Raw genomic sequence first — 24,643 nt, forward strand, 5'->3', positions numbered from 1 at the left:
CGCTGTTGTTCAGGCAGAGCGGAAGTGACGCCGTGTTTTGATCACGGCGGCGGAAGAAGCTGTCATTTACGACTCCCCTCACCAGTCCCTCCCCTCCAGCAGCGGTCCAGCAGCCGTAAAACCACGACAGTCGAACGACAAATGTAATTTCGTGACTCGACGCCACAATGGGATTCCCACCGAGGCGCTGTCTCGGTGTCGGGCCGTCGAAGGCGCCCCTTCTGCTGCCGTTCATGCTCGCGGTGCTGCTCGTCGGGAGCCGAGGCGACGGAAACCCGATGGACAACGTCGCCACGGAGAGGCTGGCCGAGGAGAGCCACCGGCAGGACAGTGCCAATCTGCTCATATTCATAATGCTCCTGACGCTCACCATCCTCACCATATGGCTCTTCAAACACCGGCGCTTCAGATTCCTGCACGAGACGGGGCTTGCTATGATTTACGGTAAGAGCTCGAGCGCGAGCCGCCCGCCAGCCCGTCCACTCAGCAGCAGTGATGCTAACTGCCCGTTAGCCTCCTAATCACAGCCCGAAAGATCACCGGGTAGGCGGTTACACATGCCAAGGTTAAGGGACCGCAACATGGACGGATGTTTAGCCAGAGGATAGTGGGCACAGACATGTGGGGGACCCCCCCCCCAAAAAAAAAAAAAAACATGAAGATCAGCACCCTGATCTCAGGGTACACCATAAACAAGTTGCCCATCAGTCCATCCATACATCGGGCAAACAATCACACGCGCTACAGGCGGTTTGTCACCAAAATGTCTTGAAATGCACGTTGTTGGACGAAACCTAGAGAAACCCATACACAGGGAGAACATGCAAGCTCAACACAAAAAAATCCCTACACCCAGAGCATGCTCACCACTATTACCACCACGTGGATCCAAAACGTTTGTACATATTAGACAGTTTCGGGGCTGCGGTCCTATAATTTAGTGGCTGGACACTTGAACTGAAATACTTGCATGCTGTTGTAGCATATTGTATAATATATTGTTGTTGTGATTTCCCTCACACGCTATTTGCATATCGTGGAAGACTGACTCAACTGTTTCCGTCGACTTTGCATTCATGCAGTGCCAATTCAAAATTATTCAATGCCAATTCAAAACTAAAAAGAAGCTTAGGTATGATTAAAGTGCTATTATTCACAATTAACTCGCATAATTGACATTCCATTGATAGCCCTTGTCATGTAATTGTCTACCATCAACAAAGACTGATCAAACACGCCAACGTCACCAACGCGTTTACTTTTCCATCCCCCGAAGGCCTGTTGGTGGGTGTGATCCTGCGGTTTGGCATCCACGTGCCCCAAAGCATGAGCGACGTGACGCTCAGCTGTGCCGTCAATGCCAGTCCCGCCACGCTGCTGGTCAACGTCAGCGGCCGGTTCTACGAGTACACCCTGAAGGGAGAAGTCAGCCGGAGCAAAGGCCACCAAGTTCAGGACGACGAGATGCTCCGAAAGGCAAGGAGGGAGTTGTTGTTGTTTTTTTTCTTCTTTGCTCTCTGTTCGACTTACCAAGTTTATTAATATGGCAACTTCCGTAAATAATAACACCCGGGACTCATTTGCTTGTTGCAGAAAAACGTCACACTGACCTAAAACTTCCTTCTGCCTTTAGGTGACCTTTGACCCCGAGGTGTTTTTCAACATTTTGCTGCCTCCCATCATTTTCCATGCAGGTTACAGCCTGAAAAGGGTAAGAATATGCAGCTCGAGCTCAAGAGACATTTTTTTTTTTTTTTCAAATTCTCGCACTATTTTTAACTATTATATTTGATATTAGCCCATAGTGGTTTTCATTACTCGTGTCCACGTCTGTCGCAGAGACATTTTTTCAGAAACATCGGTTCCATCCTGGCGTACGCCTTCGTGGGGACGGTCATATCCTGCTTCGTGATCGGGTGAGCGAGTCACCGAGCCGCTGCGGCTTTCGTCCCGATTCAGCCGCGTGGCGGCCCAACGGTAGTTTCCGCGTTTCGTCAGTTTACGACTTCCTCTCACCTCCGCAGGCTCATCATGTACGGCTTCGTGTCCTTCATGAAAGTGGTGGGTCAGCTCGGGGGGGATTTCTTCTTCACCGACTGCCTCTTCTTTGGGGCCATCGTCTCCGCCACCGACCCTGGTGAGTTCAACGCCGCCATGGCGTCCATTGCAGCGTGTCTGCCCTGACGCGGTTTACCTTTTTTTTTTTTGTTTGTTTGCTCTTTCCTCAGTGACGGTGCTGGCTATTTTCAACGAGTTGAAGGTCGACGTGGACCTCTACGCTTTACTCTTCGGAGAGAGCGTCCTCAATGACGCCGTGGCCATCGTCCTCTCCTCGTAAGTTTGGGTTGAATTCTCACATGTTCAAGGTAGCATCACAACAGGTTGTCCTTTTTGTTTTTATGGTAAATCGCTGCTTTAAAGTTTCTTCTTGCCCATGTTAGCTGTAATGTGATCTGTTATGGTGAACGTTTTCTGTGAAACATTTCAGTTTGACATTCAACCTGTGTTTTTGACAAAGCTACTTAAGAGGCAGCCGTATTTTCAAAAGCACCTCATTCTTTAGTGGCCGAACCAGAACGTTGAATGTTCTCTTCCAATAATTTCCGGAGTGTGTTCATTTCTCCCGTCTCAACAGTTAAAGCCGCTTGCTATCCTTAAAAAAAACGACGAGCATCGGTAGCGTTCCCAGTTCTGTGCTATTGGCCCGCTCTGTGTGGGACTGACTTGTGGGGGAAGAAGTAGTCTGTCTGTGTTTTTTTTACCTTCCGCAACAGTGCACAATATTCATACTAACATCCGTCCCTGTCATTTCATTGCCTGCGTTCCTTCACCCACTTGTGTCGCTCATCGCCTGCCTCTACGTATGTATGTATGTAGCGTTCTCCTCCGCTTGGAAAAGCAGGGTAGGCAGGGGGCTGGAGTTGTACGCTCCGCAGGCGCTGAAGGCCGGGTCTGGCCTGAGGGAGTGGACGAAATGTCGGGAGGAAACCAGACAGTTGCTCCTCGGTGGGTGGCTGGCTGGCTGGCTGGGTGGGTGGGTGGGTGGCTGGGTGGGACTGCGTGGCTTTGCTGCTAGTGTTAGAACCTCTCAGGTGACGCCATGCATATCCTTCACTGAGGATATTCATTGCCTTGATTGAACCCCCCCCGCCGCCGCCGCAGCAGCCGCATCCTTTCCCCTGTATTATTTCCAGTTTTTGCCCCCCCCCCCCCCCCCCCCCCCCCCCCCTTATCCGTAGACCCGGCAAAATATCCATAAAATCATCCTAACGTAGACGCATAAAGGGAGTCTCTCACCAAAAGTGTCAAACGGTGTCGCGACACCCAGCATGCAAAGCCTCCTCCCTTCGAACCCGACTCCAGTCTCTTGACTTGTGTGTGTGAAACCACCCCTGGGTTAAAAAAACAAAACACTTCGGCTGCTGCAGGTTTGACTTGATGCTTGGATTTCTGTTGACAACATCTCAGTTACTGTCTTTTTTCTTTTTTGAGCATGAGTTTGACATTTGAGCAGTTTCCCTTATTTCTTTTTTTTTTTTTTTTATTCTTAGTAATTTAACCCCTCCCCCCCTTTTTCATCGTCTAAATCTTCCCTCTGGCGTCCAGCTCCATCGTGGCGTACCAGCCTGCGGGAGACAACAGTCACAGCTTCGAGGCCATGGCCATGCTGAAGTCCTTCGGCATCTTCCTGGGGGTGTTCAGCGGCTCCTTCGCTCTCGGAGTGGCCACGGGAGTCATGACGGCCTTCATATCCTTCCGACATTTTAAAACACGCTTCTGTTATTCGGAATGTCTTTGTTTCTTGGCCGAGCGTTCCTTAACTCATGGCTTCCCCCCCCCCCCCCCTCACGTGACCAAGTTCACCAAGCTGAGAGACTTCCCCTTACTGGAGACGGCTCTGTTTTTCCTCATGTCCTGGAGCACCTTCCTGCTGGCCGAGGCCTGCGGCTTCACAGGTACGTCTCGTCCCGCCGCTCGCGCAGTTTGAATCACAAACAAAGTCTCATTTCTTTCATCTTTTTGTTTTCTCATTCTTGCAATTCCTTCTTCAGTATTAATATTACAGCCGTGCATGAAACGCCCACATATGTTCCACTTTAAAATGCTGCAGTGCCTGATGCACTGAGAAGAAATTTGAAGCTGCTCAACCAGTCCAAAGACGATAATTGCTTGTTACGTTGGGAATGTTGCTTCAGATATTGTTAAGTCTCTGAAACAGAACGCGGCCTTCGTTAACGCGTGTGAACTTATTGCAGGCGTCGTCGCCGTGCTCTTCTGCGGGATTACTCAGGCTCACTACACCTACAACAATCTCTCCCCCGAGTCTCAGGACAGGACCAAGCAGGTGAATTGCAATCGCACGGCATTCTTTTTTTTCTTTTTTTGCACATATTTCTATTATTTTATCATAGGTGTTGAGATTATAATGGTTCCCCTGTGTTAATATAACGAGACATAAACACTAAACTATACTATTACTATTGGTATTATCATTATTATTATTATTATTACTGATATATATATATATATATATATATATAGTTGTTATTGCTATCATATTGTTAGTTATATTATTGCTACCATTATTAGTAGTACTATACACGAGTATTATACACTATTTCACACTGTTATTATCTGTATTATTATTTTTATATAATGCCTACTTCTAATGGCTCTGCCACTGCACCTTACTATCTATTTATTTATCTTGCTTTTATCTTGTGCTTATTTCTAAGTGCCCATGTTCCGTTCTGTGCTTTACTTTATGTCTTATACCCAGATATTTTTATATTTTTATTTCCTATCTATCTATCTATCTATCTATCTATCTATCTATCTATCTATCTATCTATCTATCTATCTATCTATCTATCTATCTATCTATCTATCTATCTATCTATCTATCTATCTATCTATCTATCTATCTATCTATCTATCTATCTATCTATCTATCTATATTCAGTGAATGATAAAAGATGTGACGCCACAAGTCTGTCACGTGATGATATCCGACATCGTGTAAACTAAATTGTATATTTGTGTCTTTTATTTCCCCCCCAACAGTTGTTTGAGTTGCTGAACTTCCTGGCAGAAAACTTTATCTTCTCTTACATGGGTCTGACACTTTTCTCCTTCCAATCGCACGTCTTCAACCCGCTGTTCATCATCGGAGCCTTTGTATCCTTTCCCCGGTTCTGTTTCACGGGCAAACCGACGTGACCGGTGACGCACTACATTCAAAGTCCTTCATTAGATTTCTATAGCGATTGGAACGACGAGACAAGAAAAAGCATTGAAATGACGAAAACTGACAGGAAACAGATTCAACTCGATTTAAAGCACAGTTAAACAAAGACAATTCATTCTAATCATTTAAACAATGGATAATAAATTAAATATTTCGATAAATACATGTAAAGTAAAGTGTAGTGGGTCGTGTGTGTTTATTCAGTTAGAAGACCATGAAGAACTTAAAAGAACAAAATGATAATTATGAAATAAATCCAAAATTAACGTGTAACTAGCATTTGTGAACCTTGACAAGCATTGCAATGTTCTTCGCTGCTTCACCGAATCCAGATCGAGCCGTGCCAGATAATAGAAACGGAGAAAAACAATACGGTCGACGGGAGTTTCCAGAGTGCCGTCTACCCACTTGCTATGTTCCGTCCCGGCGCGTCTGCGCTGTGTCATGACTTCACGGCGTTATCTCCTTGACCTTTCGCCGTGGCGTAGGTGGCGGTGTTTCTGGGCAGGGCTGCAAACATCTACCCGCTGTCGTTCCTCCTCAACCTGGGCCGCAAGAACAAGATCGGGTCCAACCGCCAGCATGTGATGATGTTTGCAGGTACAAAGTGAAGAGATGGCGGAGCTCCAACTCATTTAAAGAAGATTAGCAACACTGACTTCGGCTGTTGGCTTTGATTCCCTGAAGAATCTTACTGCCACACACACACACACACACACACACACACACACACACACACACACACACACACACACACACACACACACACACACACACACACACACACACACACACACACACACACACACACACACACACACACACACACACACACACACACACACACGTGTCACATTTAATCTTCCGTCTCCTCCAGGTCTGCGTGGGGCGATGACCTTTGCACTTTCTATCAGAGACACGGCGACGTACGCCCGCCAGATGATGTTCTCAACCACCCTGCTCATCGTGTTCTTCACCGTCTGGATCTGCGGCGGCGGCACCATGCCCATGCTCTCTTTCATGAGCATCCCGTAAGGCTGTGCATGAATCTGCGCACGCTTGTTTTTTTTTTTGTATTGATAAATTTTTATGGTCGAAGTGACTTTAATTTTCTCGGTCCTCTTACAGGGTGGGAGTGGATTCTGATCAGGAGTGCTCTGTAAGTGGTGAAAGTGAACTGATTGGGCCTATTGCCGGTGCAGATGTGAGTGTAAAGTTGTCCAGTGACTTCCACGTGTTCTTGTCTCGACAGAGCTCGGCGGCGCTGGACGGCTCGCAGCATAGAAACACCAAACACGAGAGTGCCTGGCCCTTCAGGATCTGGTACAACTTTGACCACAAGTATCCTTTCAGCCAAACTTGACAGAGATTTTATTCTTTCAAATCGGAATTTTCTATTCGAGGTGCTGTTATTCCAACTTGTGTACTACTTTGATCCTATACATTAAAACTTCTTACTTTTCTCTTTGTACTTCTCAAGGCAGTGCGTCTGGGGTATTTTATGAACACCAGATGGCGCTCTTTATAAATGTCATAATCAAGCAACTTGCTATTTATGAACCAACTGCCACAAACTTTATTCTCAAAGAGCTCGCCATCTGCGCTTCCTCCTTAAACGTTTACAGATTTAGCCAGGAGGGATCAAGTTGCACAATGAGGCCTTCTCAAGATCTCGCATTTATTGTGTGTCAGAAGTGATTGTTTTCAGTTTTTGGTAGTCGTCTGAGGCAACGTGTCCCTTGCCGGTGAGCAAGTATGGTTTAAATCCTTGACCGAAGCTTGTTCTCCAGCTACTTGAAGCCCCTCCTGACTCACAGCGGTCCTCCTCTCACCGCCACTCTGCCTGCTTGTTGTGGCCCGCTGGCCCGCTGCCTCACCAGCCCTCAGGCCTACGAGGTTTGGAAAAAACTAAACTAAATTAAAAAAAAAGCATTTATTACCTCGAAACTTCAAAGTCTGCTTGTAAACTTTGGTCTTTTCTTTTGGTTTCTATAGCTAAATATATATCTTTTATTTGCTTGTTTTGCCCCCTCGCTTTCCTTCCACCAGAACGAAGGTCAGCTCCACGACGACGACGACGACTTCGTCCTGAACGACGCCGGCGTGAGCTCCATGTACGCCGACGTCACCGTCAGCACCGACGCCTCCGGCTCCCACACCGTCAAGCCGGCGCGCTCCGCCGGCGGCGGCCCGCCGGACGACGGCCTGGAGCGCGAGCTGGCCCAGGCCGAGCACGAGGTGGCCATCCGCGGCACGCGCCTGGTCCTGCCCATGGACGGCCCCGCGGAGCAGCCCACCACCGTCACCCTGCCGCCGCCGCCCTCCCCGCCGCGCTCCGACCCCCGCAGGCACAGACTGTAAAGAAGCAGTTTGGACCACGACTCTGGTGGAATGTCTGATCAACCTGCTCTTGTGGTATGGCGGCGGCGAGCCGGCAGGGACTTCCTCTCTGTCTCACGCAAGTCGGAAACTCTTTCTTCAACCTGTGACATGCTAGATTTACATTGGGTTTTGTTTTTGTTTTTTCCCATTTGATTTTTTTATCTTGAATGTGAATGCACCACGTCTAAGTTAAGGTACTTTAAATTTAAGAGCGCCTGAAGTTGATGGCTTATTGGAAGAGCCACCGGGGGCGGTGGTTCCATCCCCTGACGCTAAAGCAGGTGGAATTTGCACTTCAACCGTTTCTGCGTTTGTCCCGCTCCCCTCCAGTGTTTGTTCCTTGAAGATCACAATCACCTCAACACTTGTTTATTTTCGAGAAGGGTCGGATTAGCAGATACAAACGGGGAGCAAAGGGACAAAGACGGGAGGCGTCTGGACGCGAGCGCTTACAAGAACGTGACGACATAGAAGCTCCGCGTCCAGGACCGCCGCTTCTCGGTTTTACCACTGCCTGCTTTCACCTAATGAGCTATTTATAGCGCAAATAGTTTTATTTATTCCTTAATTTATTGATTCTTTTGTGAAGGAGGTATTGGTGAGAAGTGCAGCGTTGGGGTTACCTTCACTATGCGCCGGGCCTGGGTTTGAATCCGTGTGAACGGATCAGTTGAATTGATTCTCTTTCGCAGACGAGAGAGAGGGAGAGAGAGAGAGAGAGAGAGAGGGAGGAAAAAAAAAAGCACTACATCTTTTCCCATACGGTACACTGTACAGTCATGAAGGAGATGGAGATTTCATTCCAGGAGTTTTTATGCATGTTTACCAATATATCTCACATCCTCACTGTAGCAGATGCGTTTGACTTTATACTTGGAAATTAGAGCTTCCCTCTGTGCATATTTTAACTTTTATTGCGCGCGTGTGTGTGTGTGTGTGTATGTGTGATCTGGCCAAGTCTGTCGCAGTTTATTAGGGCTAACGTTGGTTTCTGGGTTTTCCCTGCCTCCGACTGACTCAACCTGCTCTTTCTTTGAAGAAAACTAAAAAGTACCTGCCGTATTTTTGTCATTTTGTATCATCAGAGTTGGCTGAGGGCTGGCTGAACTGTTTCCAATTAAAGTGCCTATTCAGAAATGACTTCATGTAGATTTGTAAATACCTTCATTTTTGCTTTTTGTGCAGTAACATGATCTTTTGTTGTTGTTTTTTTTTTTTTATATATAGGACATTAAAGCTTTTTGATTGATCCGACGCTGAGGGTAACTGTTGAGTAGAGCACAAACTGAAGCCGCGTACCCAACAAGAATTACAGCAAGATTTTGGCTTGAATGGCCGTTCTGTTGAACCGTGTACCTCTGGGAATTCTGTGTATGTCCTCAGTGTCGAGTAGAAGGTACAACCACACAGGTGGATATTTTCAACATTTAACTCATGTTGTGCTCATATTTGCTTTTCTTTCTTTCTTTAATCTTTCGAAAATCGAGCCTGTTCTCATAAGTTGCACTGAGATGCTTCCTTAAGATAACCTCCATGTCGTTCTTTGAGCGGATCTGACTCACCCAACCAGGTGGATGGAAGCGGGATCCCGTTTAAAAAAATGTTGTGTGTGCGCGTGTCTCAAGCTGCCCGTGTGTTGTTATTCAGATCTTCAAGCAGTATTCTTAATATGATGCGTGTGTTTCTGCATATTTGTCCAGTGATATGGACACGAGCGGATGTGCATCTCTGTCCTGGTTTAAATGCATTTGAACCGTTTAAAAGAAGGAGAAGAAAAAAAAAAGATGATTTATCTAGAAATCTTAAAATAGCAATTTCACTGAAAAGTAATGGGTACCGGTATGTCTCATGATGTTTCTAATGTTTATGGAAACTGTATTTGTGAAAAGTGACCCAGCCACAGGTCTATAAGTGAATGTTTTTAAAATATTTGAGGAGGAAATAATCCCTAAATGAATTCGTTTTCTCCCTTGTTCAGTCCTGAAGTTAATAAAAGTGTGTCTTCAGTCTGACCTCTTGCAAATGTTCTGAAAAATAAAAAAAAACCTTTGAAACTGAATCTTTTCATAGTTTTTTTTTTTTTTACAAACACAAATGGAAAACGACATTGTGATTGCTTTGATAACCTGTTTAAACAGTCAAAAGTTTCCAGGGTTGTTACTGAAGGTTCCACGACCTCCAAACTAACTCACCCAGTAAGTATCATATTTTCAGTCTGAAGCAGCGCCGTATCCAGATGTGCTCTTTCTTTTAAACGCTTAAATCCAGTCAAGTGTGATTTTTGACTCCTTTCTGGCGGCGCAGTCCGTGCACTCTTATTTTGAAGGCGTGTTTCCAGTGGCCGGCAGTATTTAAACCGTGGGAGGGAGTCTGAGACGGAGGAGAGCCGTCCGCTGCCGGCAGACAGCCGCCCAGAGACGCAGAGAGACTCGGAGAAGCGCTCGCCGCCCCGCTGATCCCGGTAAGCAGGCTGAGGATTCCCGCTGCGTCTGAAGCCCCGTTTCCTCCCTCTGCATGGATCAGACGGTTTATGACATTCACACACACACACACACACACACACACACACACACACACACACACACACACACACTGGTGTGTGTTGTAGAAGGTCTGCTGCTGCAAACATGTGACTTGTGTGAAGTTCCAGATTGAGCCCAGCTCTCCTCTTGCACTTCACACACACACATTATCATTCCACAACCGCTTCATGTGCAAAAGCAGCATTTTGAAATCGGGAGAGGAAACTAGTACAGCAGTTTGTCTGGGCGTTGGCTGGCTGTCTGTCTCTACGTGTGTGTGTGTGTGTGTGTGTGTGTGTGTGTGTGTGTGTGTGTGTGTGTGTGTGTGTGTGTGTGTGTGTGTGTGTGTGTGTGTGTGTGTGTGTGAGCTACAGTTACATGCTGACTTGTGCTGCTTCTGAAATCTGGTTCCATTTAGGAAGTTCCTTTTTTTTTTTTTTTCTCGCCCGCTGATGGAACCACTGAGGCTAAAAAACGCTTCACAGAGGTCAATTAAAATTCCTGTCCTGCTATTTTTCATTGTCCCGTGTCTGATGCACATATGTTTTTCTCTACCAGTCCTATTTACACTGAGTCTTACTGTTTGGATTCCACCGAAAACGTTCTTCAGCGTTTACTCCTAGAGAAAGCGACAGGGCATTGAAACGGTGTCTTCAGCGATGTTGCAGGTGGGGGAGTCTCCTGCAGCGAGATGTTTCTTTATGCCGCCAGATGTTGAGGGAAACATACAGTCATACACAGACGCTACGTACAACCACGTCTGACCTTCTGTTGCCTGCCTGGCCTGTCTCTCTCTCTCTCTCTCTCACACACACACACACACACACACACACACACACACACACACACACACACACACACACACACACACACACACACACACACACACACACACACACACACACACACACACACACGAACAGCGGGGGGCCGTAGGGACTTCTGAAGCCGTGGGTTGAAGCATGTTAAAGAAATCACCATGAGCTCAGTCCTATAAAATCCATCAGAGCCTCATAAAACTTTATGTCGCTGGTCTGAGTTCTCGTCACGCCAGCTCCCTGTTGTGTTTCGCCTGTTGTGATTTTAATAAAACCCAATGCAAAATAGGATCCCGACACTGTTTTTCCCTTCTTTTTTTTTTAATTGAGCCGCCATCGGGAAAGTCCATTTTGTAGTGGAGGAGTTGACAAGAGTTTAATGGACTTGGGGATGGTACAGACGCACGGGTGCGATACGACCTGTGTGATCTTTAAAAACCCAGTTGTGACGTGATTAAAAGGTTGTAAAGAGTGTCGTTAACGGACACGGTGGTGTGCTGGTTGGCATTCGGGCCTCGCAGTGTGAAGGTTCCCAGTCGGAGACTGAAGCCGTGTTCACATGAGCAAACCGCCCGTCTCTCCGTTGTTCTGAAAAAGTTTCATGTACACACAAGAAACATCCGTCGTGTGGATCGGGCCTGAGACCCGAGCTGAGAAATCGGTGATGCTGACATGAAAGATGGGCGAGATCCTTCATTGTTATCAAACTTGCTTCAAAGTTATGCTGTCAGGGTGAGAAAAAAACACGTGTAGAAGATTTTTTGGGGGATATTTCACTGTATTTTGTACCGTAAAGTATCAGTAAAATTGACTTTATGCTGGATTACTATAATCTTAACATGAAGCCAATTTTAATGATACATTCTGATGCAAAATATAGTGAAATATAAAAAAAACAACACAATCCGAAGTCCAAAAATTGATGTTTTCTTGGAAATATCCACAATTTGTTTGGCCGGATGGGAGCCTACTTCGAACAAAACACAGATCATTCAACAAATCTGGCTTTCAAAGAGCATCGAAAAAGATTCATGTCATTTTCAGCAAATTTTATGACTTTACTTTTGAAAGTTTCCCTAAAAGTCTCAATCCAGTTTTTTCTTTTTGCTTCTCAGTTTGTAGTAAAAATCAACGGAAAGTCTGAAGAAACAAGAGAAGAAACGGCATAAATGTTCTAGAACATCAGGAAAAAAACCCCCCCAAAGTGAGGTCATGTTGTTTCAAAGGCTTGTGGTTTCATCCGTCCCGTTATAAAGCCTACGTCATGACTTTAAGTTCTTTAATGAAATACCTTTAATGTTCTTCTCAATTGCGGTTCGGCGCGGCGTCGACCTTTTTGAATGGAGAGTAGATGAAGTGACGTTTGGAAACTGCTGGTTTGGAATCTGGAGGAACGGTTAGGAACGGGGGGGGGGGGACTTAGAGGGATTTTGCGCGGTTGGAGATTTATGAGTGGGATCTGGAACACTTTTGGAAAGCAAGTGGAGATCATTTTAGCGTACGTTTCTACCAGAGCCTCGGTCCTCCCAGCAGGACGGCGGCGGTGCCAGAGAGTGGAGGGTCGCACTGTTGGGGGAAACGGTAATGTGTCGAGAGTTGGCGGCGGCCTCGCTCTGACACGCGTCTCGGTTAACAGGCGGAGAGGGGAAAAAAAAAAAGCTTCTGCTGAAGCCATCATGCGCGTCCTGTTGTAGCGAGACGGGCTGTTTGGACACGACCCGGGCTCTGATGTCTCAGCTTTATTCCACCGTGAGGAATGCGGCTCGCCCAACGCCAGATAAAATAAGTGTTCGATGTTTCAGCGCGGAGGAGCAAATGTTCAGCCCGGGTTCAAACCCGGAGGTGTTATTTATTTTTCTTGACAGAGTGATTGGTGCTGAGAAGATCAAATGTCCCGGGATTGATTACGACATTCTCCTACACGCCATGTCTGTACAACAGAGAGATTAATCTTCAAGGGTGCAAATCAGTCCATGGAATATCATCTGCTTTACATTTGCCATTTTTCCACGCTCCAAACAAGGTCCTGCACAATACTAGTTAAACAGGCAATAATGAGAATGTTGTGACACGCAAGTATGACTTGTAATGAAACAGAACCTCTTAATCTCTGTGGTTCTTCCAAATAACGGGCTGGTTCTCGGGCCGGGCTTTAAAGGGTTAAAGAGGTTTAGCGGGAGCAGCCAGCAGCAGTGAGGTCACACCTGCACCCAATGACGCCAGTCCGGACGGGTTCAGACCGACGTGAGTCTGCATTAATCACCTCGGCTCCATAATTGTGCCGCATTAAACAATTCACTGCGAGCGTGTGTGTGTGTGTGTGTGTGTGTGTGTGCGTGCCAGCTTCACTCTTCTCAATGAGGCTTCCTGTTTCTCAGTTTTCCTCTACATTCTTCAGTGATAAGCTCATGCCAGGACGCAGACACACACACACACACACACACACACACACACACACACACACACACACACACACACACACACACACACACACACACACACACACACACACACACACACACACACAGATGCTCTACAATAATACACACCGATTCGGTCGGTCGGTTCTCGCCTGGCCTGCTCGGTTTCTTCTCACTCTGCTTTATTCTGCAGCCCATCATTACCATTTAAATGTGTTTCCTGTCACACAGACGACATGATGTCACTTAGTCCTTTTTTTTTTTTTTTTCTCCTCCCTAACTTACGTAACGGACCTCTGACCGCCATGTGGTGGAAATCGCCTCCAGTCGTGGCTGTTTGAGTCAGGTGGCTGAAGAGGACGGAGGAAGGCGCCAAGGGTTGAGGATTTAAAACCTGATTTACCTTAAATACACACACGTTCGTCCTCTGACGGCTTAACCCAGACTTATGAGCCGAGGGTTTTCCTCATTGTTTCGAAAAGGGCAGCAAATCCGAACCCTAATGCTCCATGAACAGAGTTTCTTCACACCGTCCAACCACACCAGCCTCACACATGCTGCGCCGCATTTACCGAACCAGCAACCAGTTCCAAGAATGTGCAATTTGCCGCTTGGAGCCGAATTGAAAAACAACAAACTAACTGGATTTTTTACGACGTCTTACCCTGACGTCAACCAAATGCCTCAGCCATAAAAAGCTGCATTTAGCACAAAGCAATGCCACTTTATGCACACGGGGGGGGGGGGAGGAGGAGAGGAGGAGGAGTGAGGTACGTCTGCAGGACGAATTTTTCTCGAATGGAAAGAAGCCGATGTGGCTCTGCTGCGTTGCCGTGCCTCAGCAAGACTATTTACTGCAGAGAAAACATGCAGAAACAAAGTCCTGGGCGCCGCCTGACGTCAGCGAGGACCTCATTTATTTTACTCCGACCTGCGTGTGGATACTGGCGCGCTTCCTGTCGGCCATTGTCTGGCTCCCATCAGATAAAATGTTGGCCCGCCGAGCTTTATTATCGCCTGTATCGTAGCCAAACAGGACTTTGTGTGGTCGTGTGTGTTTACAGAGTGTTTCTCAGCTGCTTTGGTGACGGAGAGCCAAACAGTGAGGAAAGGTCAAAACCACCTCCATCAGGTAGAACTTACTGCTTCCTCGTGGATGAGTAACCAAGTTAACAAAGGCGCTTCTGTCTTTTTGCGTGAATAAGTGATAAATTAAAGGAAGACGTCGGTCCCCTCTGTGTGTTTGTGGGCCTCAGGTGGCGGCTCTATTGTCTGCTGATGAGACAGGAGCACAAAAGAAGGTTTTTAATGAGCTTTACGAGCAGCAGAACCTTTGACCTGGTCTACATACCGCTGTCAAAAAGGAGCCAGGATGATGGATTAAGAAAAGAAAAAATCAGACGACTGGTCAGATCAGGGTTCTGCAAGCTTTTTCCCATCAACGGAGCCGTTTGTCATTTTTACACCAAAGAAAATTCTCCCGGAGACACAAAACACGTTTCATCAGGAAAGATCACACAGGTTATAAAGCTATTTATTTTGATTTGCTCAACGTACAGTCGTGATGTTTCACAATTTAGAATTCGGCTTGCCGTTTCAGCAGTTTTAATGTTTTTAGTCGACTTTAACTGCTTCACCTGGCCTCATTTGATCCATTTTGACATTTTTTTTTCTCCGAGCATTTCAACTATTTTAACCGTTGCACCTGTTTTTGCTTCAAGTTCAAACTTTTTGTCTAATTTCTGTTTTTTAACAAATCCCCCTAACACTTTTTTTGGGTTAGTTTTCCATCCTGCATTTGTACAAAACACACCCTTGTTTCTGTTAATGGCGGAACTTGTTTCAAGTGTAAATAGACTGGAAATACCAGCATCCACACCTTTTAAAAAGCAGCTGAGATACACGGGGACCAAAGACAGTGAATTAGACACCAGTAACCCAGAGGAGGAGACACCACAGCCAGAAGCAGGCAGAGTGTGTGGGTACCTGGGTGTCTCTCTGCGATGACGCCTTTCACCCGTCTGCTCCACCTGCAAACCTTTTATTAGCTGGACAGTTTGGATACATCCGGTGGAAGGTCTTTGCACCAGCAAATTGGAGCTGAACTCCTCACGCCAGGCATGAACAAGAAAAAAAAAAAAAGAATCCCTGAAATCATAAAACTTTCACTTCGAGGTCACGAGGAGGTGAATTCAAGCCCAAAGGTGTGGTAACGCTACCAAACACCAGAAACTTCCTCTGTGCCGGCATGCCACTGCATCCAGGAGGCCAACGCTGCAGTTTGTGGTTTCCTAGGGAGTGGCTGGCGTACGAAGTGGAGTGTGTGTGTGTGTGTGTGTGTGTGTGTGTGTGTGTGTGCGTGCGCGCAGGTTCTGTCAAAGAGTTGTCAACTATCCAGATCTTGCCACATTCGTCATACCAGGCATTCCTTCATGTGTTCACATCTCTGTACACACACACACACACACACACACACACACACACACACACACACACACACACACACACACACACACACACACACACACACACACACACACACACACACACCCTGAGTTTTGGAGAATTCCTGGTGGTCAGCCAGCATGAACCTGATGTGGGAAAATATGAGTGAACAAACTGCGCTGGTATTGTGCATTATTCACTCTCCGGGATTCTTCCCCTGTAATCATGCCTCTGTGATCACAGCGGAGTGAGGTCAGCTCAGTGTCTAGGAAGTTTATTTGTGTTGTATTTTTGTTTTTGGACTCTTTGTGTGGTGAGAAATCACGTCGGCTGAAAGGACAGCGGGACGTTTGGACCGTTTCACAGGAAATCCCAAAGATCATTACTGATTTCTAGGTGACATTAGTAGAGGCGCTTGTCCAACAAAAAAACAAAACAACGCCCTACTTTTTAATTGGGAGCAAAAGAAAAGGCAGTGATTGGTGTGGAGGTAGAGAAAGGGGGATGAAGAGCTCACCGATGTTACTCGTGCCAACGTCAGTTTCGTGCTTCACTGGCATCCAGTGAAAAAGGGGGCCGGCCCGGGGTGGATCTGATCACACCGCTACAGGCCGGGGATCCTGCTCGCCGCTGCACTTTGCAGCCAGTTGCAAACGAGACGAGGCCGTCTGACTGGTTTCCTCCTCGGGGCGGCGGGCGGCGCTAATCAGAAGCAGAGGGAATAAAAGAAGCCACCGGCTGCAATCTGCAAATCTCTGATACACCGGGATGATCTGAGAAATCCTTTTCCCCCTGAAGATACCATCGGTTGTTTGAGCTGCTTCATCGTGGAGGAGATAAGATGTGTGACTGAGCGAGAACGAGCTGCGCAAATGGAGTGATGAATGAGAGAAACGTGTGCGGACATAAAGACACACTGAAATGTACACTCAGTCTGTAGAGACACAGAGCAAATACTGGGAGTTTTGAAACCTTTTCCCCTCTCTTTACTTACAAAGTGTATCAACAGCATCCCTCTGTGGCAGGTTTAGGTACTGCTCTCCAAAAGTACTGAGCAAACAGTCCAAAACCTGCATAATGCCACAGCAATATGACATTTTTTGGACATTTCACTGTATTTTACACTTGAAAGTATCACTAAAATTGGCTTTATGTTGAGATTGCTTGGTTTGTGTGAAAATATATTTTCCTCTCGCACACTACGCCACAACAAAGAAAAACTTTTAAAGTTTACAACTAAAGGTTATTATGACTCTAGTTTGCTGATTCACGCTCGAGATTAAATTGGACTGAATGCGGAACGTGAACTAAAAAGTGTTAAATACCCCCGCCCTGAGCAGCTCCTAGAAAAAGAACCTCAAATCTAATATTTTTGAATGTTTATTCAGTTACGTCATCTTATTAATGTGCACATACTGTAGTGGAGCTGTCCGTGTCAGCCCGGTGACTGAGTCAATCACTAAGAGGACACACAGAATATTATTCCTTGTGGTTCTTATCTGCGGCAACTTGTTTCTCTTCACGCAGGTTCGATTGTACCTCGATGTGACGATGGCAGACAGCTCGCACTGCTTCTACTGTCGCGATGACCTCGGTGGGAAGCGCTTCGTCCGCAGCGAGGGGAAGCCGGTGTGCGTCCGCTGCCACACAAAGTTCTGCGCCAACTCCTGCGCCGAGTGCCGTCGGCCCATCTCGGTGGAGACCAAGGTTTGTCGGCAGGCTCCGCCTCCCGCGCCCCGGGATTCGCTCCGCTTTCGTCTCTGAGATCTTGAGACGGTCTCACTCTCTTCCTCCGCCGCCAGGAGCTGAGCCACAAGGGCCGCCACTGGCACGAGGAGTGCTTCCGCTGCGTCAAGTGTTACAAGCCTCTGGCCAAGGAGCCCTTCAACATGAAGGACGACCGCATCATGTGCAGCAAGTGCTGCTCCAGAGAGGACGCCCCGCGCTGCCACGGCTGCTACAAACCCATACTGGCAGGTAATCGCCTCCGCACCCTGCTCCCGCAGCACAAACAAACACAAGTGAGGCGCAATAGTAGAAAATACTGACATAATTTAAAAAAAAACAACATTTAAGATCTTGGGTCTCTTCCCATGTTCCTCTGCGATTGATAAAGTATTTCTATTCCACAACGTTGCATGCTGTATGATTGAATGGGTTGAACTTAATTGAGCACTTTGACAAGAGTCCAGGTCCATCTTTAACTGCAGAGCAGCACTGGATCAAGTCTCAGACTCAATGCAGCGTATTCAATTGATATTTGATAACCTATACCACTTTTTACTTGTACATTAATTTTCTTTTTAAAAGGTGTCATATTATACAGTCAACTATTTCACATAGATATCAGCAGCCCAACAACATTGTATTCAAAGTGTATTTCCCAAAATTCCGCCTTGCTCCTGAATGTCAGCCAGTCTAAAAGTCCCTCCAGAGCTCTACAGAGAACAGGTCGTTTCCGTGTCTGTACCTTTAAATGTTAATGAGCTGTGTTTGACCGCACTGGAGGGAAAAAAAAAATCTTCACCCACTTGTCATTTTTGAGGTCAAAGCTCATCCACCTGTGCGAGGGTCAAGGGGAGTATCCACTACAAGAGGGAGGAGTTTCCCTACATGACATCATCAAGGGAAAATCTCTGAATGGCCACTTTCTTCATACACAGGCTTTTGGGAGGGAGGGGGGGGGGGGGACCATTATATCTTGAATATGGGACCTTTAAGCCCCACGTTTTTCTTGAGGAATCCAAATTTCTCCCTTCGTAGCCTTCACCCCGTCGTCAAGGATCACACGATATGTGAAATCCAGCTTATTATATTCTGTAACGGTGACTTTTCGTTAAACCCTTTGGTTGTTTGGTGGTCTGGCGAACAGTCACCACTGAAGTATTCAGCTCCAATTCTGTCCATTGCGTCTGTGACTCCGTCTTCAATGCAACTCTCTTGGTCCACTCTTTATTCTTGACCGATTCTGACTCTGCACCAGCCGTTTACTTTGCGAAGGTTTCCGTCGTGTACCTTTGGGAGACAGGATGTTCACGTGCAACACGCCCCATATCCTCACAAAACTTTTCAAATATTTTTAAATGAATGATACTCTCGAAAAGTAAATGGTTATTTTGTAATGTAAATGAATTCAATGCGGACTCGACTATTTCTAAAAAAAAAAAAAAAAGGTAATATCCCTTAAAATCATTTTTTTTTTTTTATCCCCTGTGAATCTTTGTCGACGCCCCGACATGGAATCAGTGATTTAAGCCGGATCCGAATCCCGCACTTCTATTGAGATATCACACTCCATATCTTACGCTCTCCATATCCTCCAGGAAATTTAAAGCTTTTGTGGCGATTGCAGCCGTTGGCCAGGGTCGATCCCTTCCTGGTTAATTAAAATGTTTTACAAGTACACTCTTTGTGTTTGCAGACATCACGAGTTAATACCTTTTGACCCACTGACCCCTTCCTCTTTGTGTGCTGCAGGCACAGAGAGCGTGGAGTACAAAGGGAACTCGTGGCACGACGAATGCTTCACCTGCTACGACTGTAAACGTCCAATCGGATCGCAGAGTTTCCTTTCGAAAGGAAGCGACACCTACTGCAGCCCTTGCTACGACAAGAAATTTGCCAAACACTGTGTCGGCTGCAAAAAGGTGATTCATCTGGAATGGTTGCAGCCAAACGCGTGAAAGTAAAATCTTTCTGTCCCCTGAGCATCAGTGACGCATGACCTCCGTCCAATCGCTGCACTGCTCATTGTTTCTGCAGCCCATCACCTCTGGAGGGGTGAACTACCAGGACCAGCCGTGGCACGGACACTGCTTCGTGTGCAGCTGCTGCTCCAAACCTCTGGCGGGCTCCAGCTTCACCAAACACCAGGACGACGTCTTCTGTGTCGACTGCTACAAGACGTCGGTGGCAAAGAAATGCGGCGGCTGCCACAACCCCATCACAGGTCAGCGCAGATCCAACACGGCTGACAAGATTTCCACTTCCGGGGAATTGTAGCCAGAAATGCAGCGATTTGTTGGTTTTTCTTTTCTTTTTTTGTTGTTGTTAAAAGTTAAATGTGTAAATTAATTATTCCTTTATTTCCATATATATATATATTTAAATGTGTGTAAAGTATACATACGATGCAGTTTGTTGGTTTTCTTTGTTCCCAACCAGGATGAAGGACGGCCCCAGAGGTCACTGCAATGTTACATAGACCATCTTAAAAAAAAGTTTAGAACTACTTTAAAGGCACAGTGCCATCTAGTGAATAAGATGAGGATTGCAACTGTTTCAATCTCGCCATCATCTCTTACCCATGCTTGGTTTAGTGACACTTCAGGATTCTTTGTGGTCGAGTATATATGATGAAAATAACTATTTTTTGCTAAATCAAATGCATAATACGGAAAATTACTACAATCCTGACATAAAATCAATTTAACTGATACAATAAGAAATTTGTAAAAAAAAATTTTTTACATTTTTTTTTATACTTTTGACAATTTGTCCCATGTGCCTTATGTTTGGCACCCATGCACAAGATTTTTTCTACTTAAACCCTGCACACTGAATGCCAAACAGTCAAAGTTCATGGTTCACCTCTGTAAATTAATAGTTGTGACTCTGTTTGGATTGTCCATCATTTCATTGATTGTGGCCGAAACATACATGTCCACGCTGGTGTTTTTGTTAAACTGCTGTAATACTGAGCCATGCCAGCAGGTGGCACTGATCTCTTGTGTGTCTCTGCTCTCCCCCCCCCCCCCCCCCCCCCCCTGCAGGTTTCGGTAAAGGAGTGAACGTGGTGAACTATGAGGGCAGCTCCTGGCACGAATACTGCTTCAACTGCAAGCGCTGCTCCCTCAGCTTGTCCAACAAGCGCTTCGTGGCCAAAGGGAAAGACATCCTGTGCAGCGACTGCAGCGACAAGGAGTGACCAACCGATTCCATCACAGTTTCTATATATATAGATATACATATATATATATTATTGCTTTCAAAGCATTGCCTCCATTTCAATATACTGTTTATTCTGTGTTCCAAATAGTGGGAGGTTACCTAATGACCTGATGGGAATATCAAAACCGAAATGTTTTGTTGTTGTTGTTTGCTGTGATGACAGAGGTTGAGAGAGAGGAATGAAAGAAGTCTGGGAAGAGATGCCTATGAGGCCGATGTTTGACGCCCCTGATTTACATGATACAGCAAAAAATTTTTTAAAAATACTCGTTAATCGGTGACTGAATGCAAGTGTCTGTAACAGACGGTCTGGACTGGCGAGCTCTCCTCGCCATCAGGTGGACGCATATATGATGCTTTTGGAAATTTAAAGAAAAATCGGAATTCCTCTATTGCACTCAGGAGACATTTTTTGCTGCATGTTTTTTTTTACAAACTTTAGCTCCGACCGCTGCATTGCTGCTGAGTTCTGTGTCTCATTACTGTGTTATGTGCTCTTCTCTTCTCTTTATTGAAGAACTGCAGGTCATTTCCTCCTTGTTATTTCTATATTTTGGTCCTCCTGCGGAAAGGAGGTGATCAAGATTAGAAACAGTTTTCTGAATCAGTTTAAAGTGGATTATTAAGTTTCTTCATGCCAGAAAAAAAAAAAGAAAAGAAAGAAGAATGGCTTCAATGTTTTCTTCTTGTCTTTCTACGATTGAATGTTTTTCTGGGACAAAATAGTCAAAATCATATTTGTATTTCTAAGGGATTACTCTGCCCAATGTATCAGTGAATTGCAAAAAAAAGCACTTTCTTTTATAACTGCTTTTACTCCATGGAAGGAGATAAATGAATATATGCAATCTGCATGCCTTGATGTGTTGCTGCAACTATATAAACCTTTCATGAACATGAGCTCTGCATTTGTTTCAATCATTTCACATTACGGTCCAGGTTAAAAGCCTGGTGGCATAAAGTAATTACACTTACTGTGTGTTTCTCAAAATAGTCGACATCTTCTGTTTGTTCCTCATTTTAAGCAGATAAGCGTATCGGGCACGTCGATACAGAAGGTCTTTTACGCTCGCTTCAGCTGATGTGAAGACGGTGTGTTTGCACAAAGCTCCTGTTTGTCAGAACTAATTACTCATTTTACGAATCGACTGGGAAAGAGGGCGTTCGATACGTCCGTGTGTGTTTTCTCGTTGGCCCCGCCACACGTGTTTAAAAAACCGAGCTGGGGGCCGAGCACGGCCAGACGACACCTCGCGTCAAACAATCACATCTGTTGACTGAGGACGGTTTGTGCTTCGCCGTGACTTGAGGGGAAAAAACAAAACAAAACACAACAAGCTGGTGAAGCACGTTGAAGAGCAGCGTTTGAAATATTCACCCACGGGTCCTCGGATTATTACACTGAAGGTGAGTGCTTCTCCCGGGGTTCAAAACACGAGGAATTTTTTTTTATAAACCCAAGAGCCAAAAAAAAGAAGAAACTTACTGATTTTCTTCTTCAGGTTTGGGATGAATTTTCTTCAAAAGTTGCTGAATGTGTTGGTCGTGGCGTCTCGGCTGTGCAGCCCGGCCTCCGCCACAGAGCGAGGTAGGATTCAGTCTGGAGCCGCACAAAGAAAGAAACACGAGATTAAATGCATCCGAGCGGTTTGTTGCCTGGGCTTTTTCTTCTTCTTTCTTTTGTTTTAATTTGATTATAGTTGTTTCATTCCACTTAAAAGCCTTGACCTTTCAGAGCAGAGAGAAATCCACCGCGCAGACTGTGAAGAAGTCAGGAATATCTAGAACAAAGACATAAACACATAATGGCAGTGCGATTACGCCACATGCAATCTGTGAGTAACAAACAAGATGAGAAGGTAAGAGAGCGGTAGAAGTCAAGTTTTACTGTTTTCCAGCATACACTGGCCGTATTTTATAACTTTTCCTATATTTTCTGGACGCTTCAATTATTTAAAGCAAATGGAGTCCACAAATACATAAGATGTCAAAACAAAGTTGTAATTAAAGAAACAATTACCGTTTTTATTTTAATCTTAAATGTTCCCAATCTATATCTTCTACACTGCCTCTTTGCCACTGGTGGTGGATCAGGCTACTTACTGTATATTCTGGATTTTCACACTTATGTGCATCTAAACTCTGCACTCCCTCCACCCTTTCATTACAAATAGGTCCAAGTGTCCATAACAATTGAATTTATGTAGAAAATGAACACAGTTGGGAGTTGATCCTCTCACCTCACTGTCCAAAAACATGCATTTATAGAAAAATCTTTTTTGTCTTTTGATTGCCTGTCTTTGTTTTTAGTCTTTGCTCACAGTCATTTGGAATCAACTCGCCCAAGTTTAACTTTTATAGACGGACGTAAAGTCTTCTTAGCTTTCAAAAGCTTATAAAACTTCCCGGGTTGCACCATCCCGAGTAAATGAAGTCCGTCTCAGCACTTGTGGTTTGAACGTGGGAGTGAATGAATGAGAGCGACAGCGTTCCTCATCCATCGCCCGTCCTTGTGTCAGCGCCTTGGCTCAGTCTCTGGGGGACGGCGGCTGAATTCACGTCTGGATGCAGCCACTGGAGACTAAAGCCACAAGTGTCCGTTCCCAGCCTGCAGCAGTTCACCGTCTGCTTCCACCTGCGGCTCAAGGTAGCAAACGGGACGCCTTTAGCTGCTTTGCCGTCGCCATCAAATCACCAAATCTGATATTAAACCCTCCTGTAGAACCTGGACTCATTGTGGACCGCCTTCATGTACCGTCACCCTGACGAGCAGCATACCGAGCTGGGTGTGGGGGGAAAGCACCAACGCCTGGTGGTCTGGCTGTTCGGAGAGGAGTGGACGGCCCAGAGGGTCCACCTCGAGCTGTCGAGCTGGCACTCGCTCTGCGTGACCTGGTCACATGTCAAAGACAGACCTGCTTTCTATGTTGATGGGAAACCAGTGGAGGTTTCCTCAGGTACGATTACTGTCGACGGAGAGACGTGTGCACAAAAGGCCATCCTGCAGGGAAAACCTCTTTGTACGCGTTTTGCCCGATGTATAGGAATTTATGCCAGGAGTGTCAAACGTAAGGCCCATCCCAACAACAAAACAAACAAGCAAACTGTAAAAATGTTAAGAAACATCTTAAGAATAGCAGACACAACACAACACAACACAACACTGAGACCTCAGCTCAGATATCAGTGGCGTTGGCGACTGCTTAACTTAAGAGTTTATAAAAACATGCATAATGTAACAGTTACACAACTTAAAAAAATTTTTTTTTTTACATTTTGCTATATTGCACACCAGAAAGTGTCATTAAAATTGGCTTTATGTAGTCATTTTCCATAGTAACTGATTGGATTACCATCACGTACGCACATATGGCTCTATTGTCCCAGTCTGGCCCACTCGAGATGAAATTGGGCTGCAAGTGGCCCCTGAACTAACTTGGAATTACGCCAATAAATGTCCCTTTTTTTGGGGAGAAATTAAAAAATTATTTTTACTCTTGACTCAAACCTTTTTGTTTTGAACTTTTTCAATATGCCATTCTACCTCCTCCCTTTTAAGCTCTTCCTGCTGAGGGTTCAGCCTCGGTTTTCTCCCCGAGACACCAACTCGCTGCCAACGGATCGCTGACCCTGGGTGCAGCACACTACGTCAAGAACGGGAGCATCGTCGTGCTGCCGCTTCTTCTGCCGGGCAAGCTGTCTTTGTTCCGGATGTGGAGCAGCGAGCGCAGCGCGGAACAAGTGACGTCCCTGATGTGTACAGAAGGGGACCTGGTGAAATGGACAGCGGACGACTGGGACACTCAGATATGCGCTCCGATCCAGGACCCCGGTCTGCGCTGTGGTGAGTTTGTCAAC

At 45.9% G+C, this 24,643-nt stretch overlaps 2 protein-coding genes across 2 annotated transcripts; both read left to right on the top strand.

Annotated features, from left to right (window-relative positions):
• The first annotated feature begins 90 nt into the window (after positions 1–90).
• On the top strand, positions 91–9,669 carry LOC308139463 (sodium/hydrogen exchanger 6-like). Its single transcript, XM_080508923.1, has 15 exons — positions 91–444; positions 1,277–1,476; positions 1,634–1,711; positions 1,840–1,916; positions 2,025–2,137; positions 2,229–2,334; positions 3,607–3,956; positions 4,257–4,345; positions 5,065–5,178; positions 5,737–5,848; positions 6,126–6,279; positions 6,377–6,407; positions 6,501–6,589; positions 7,039–7,144; positions 7,298–9,669. The coding sequence occupies exons 1-15, from the start codon at positions 168–170 to the stop codon at positions 7,607–7,609; spliced, it is 2,208 nt and encodes a 735-aa protein (XP_080365049.1). The 5' UTR covers positions 91–167; the 3' UTR covers positions 7,610–9,669.
• Positions 9,670–9,969: 300 nt separating this feature from the next.
• Positions 9,970–21,685, top strand: LOC308139255 (four and a half LIM domains protein 1-like). Its single transcript, XM_080508630.1, has 6 exons — positions 9,970–10,091; positions 17,363–17,542; positions 17,638–17,812; positions 19,313–19,482; positions 19,598–19,784; positions 20,608–21,685. Exons 2-6 carry the CDS (start codon positions 17,387–17,389, stop codon positions 20,760–20,762), a joined length of 843 nt encoding a protein of 280 aa, XP_080364756.1. The 5' UTR covers positions 9,970–10,091; positions 17,363–17,386; the 3' UTR covers positions 20,763–21,685.
• Positions 21,686–24,643: the final 2,958 nt, after the last annotated feature.

The sequence above is a fragment of the Blennius ocellaris genome, assembly GCF_963422515.1.
Source record: "Blennius ocellaris genome assembly, chromosome: 14".
NCBI classification, from domain to species: Eukaryota; Metazoa; Chordata; class Actinopteri; order Blenniiformes; family Blenniidae; genus Blennius; species Blennius ocellaris.

Excerpts from the sequence above, each read along its gene's own strand:
- LOC308139463 (XM_080508923.1), top strand. The coding sequence starts at position 168 with ATGGGATTCCCACCGAGGCGCTGTCTCGGTGTCGGGCCGTCGAAGGCG. Across the intron at positions 2,138-2,228 it reads CGTCTCCGCCACCGACCCTG|TGACGGTGCTGGCTATTTTC; the intron begins GTGAGTTCAACG and ends CTCTTTCCTCAG. Across the intron at positions 4,346-5,064 it reads CTCAGGACAGGACCAAGCAG|TTGTTTGAGTTGCTGAACTT; the intron begins GTGAATTGCAAT and ends CCCCCCCAACAG.
- LOC308139255 (XM_080508630.1), top strand. The coding sequence starts at position 17,387 with ATGGCAGACAGCTCGCACTGCTTCTACTGTCGCGATGACCTCGGTGGG. Across the intron at positions 17,543-17,637 it reads CCATCTCGGTGGAGACCAAG|GAGCTGAGCCACAAGGGCCG; the intron begins GTTTGTCGGCAG and ends CTCCGCCGCCAG. Across the intron at positions 19,483-19,597 it reads ACTGTGTCGGCTGCAAAAAG|CCCATCACCTCTGGAGGGGT; the intron begins GTGATTCATCTG and ends TTGTTTCTGCAG.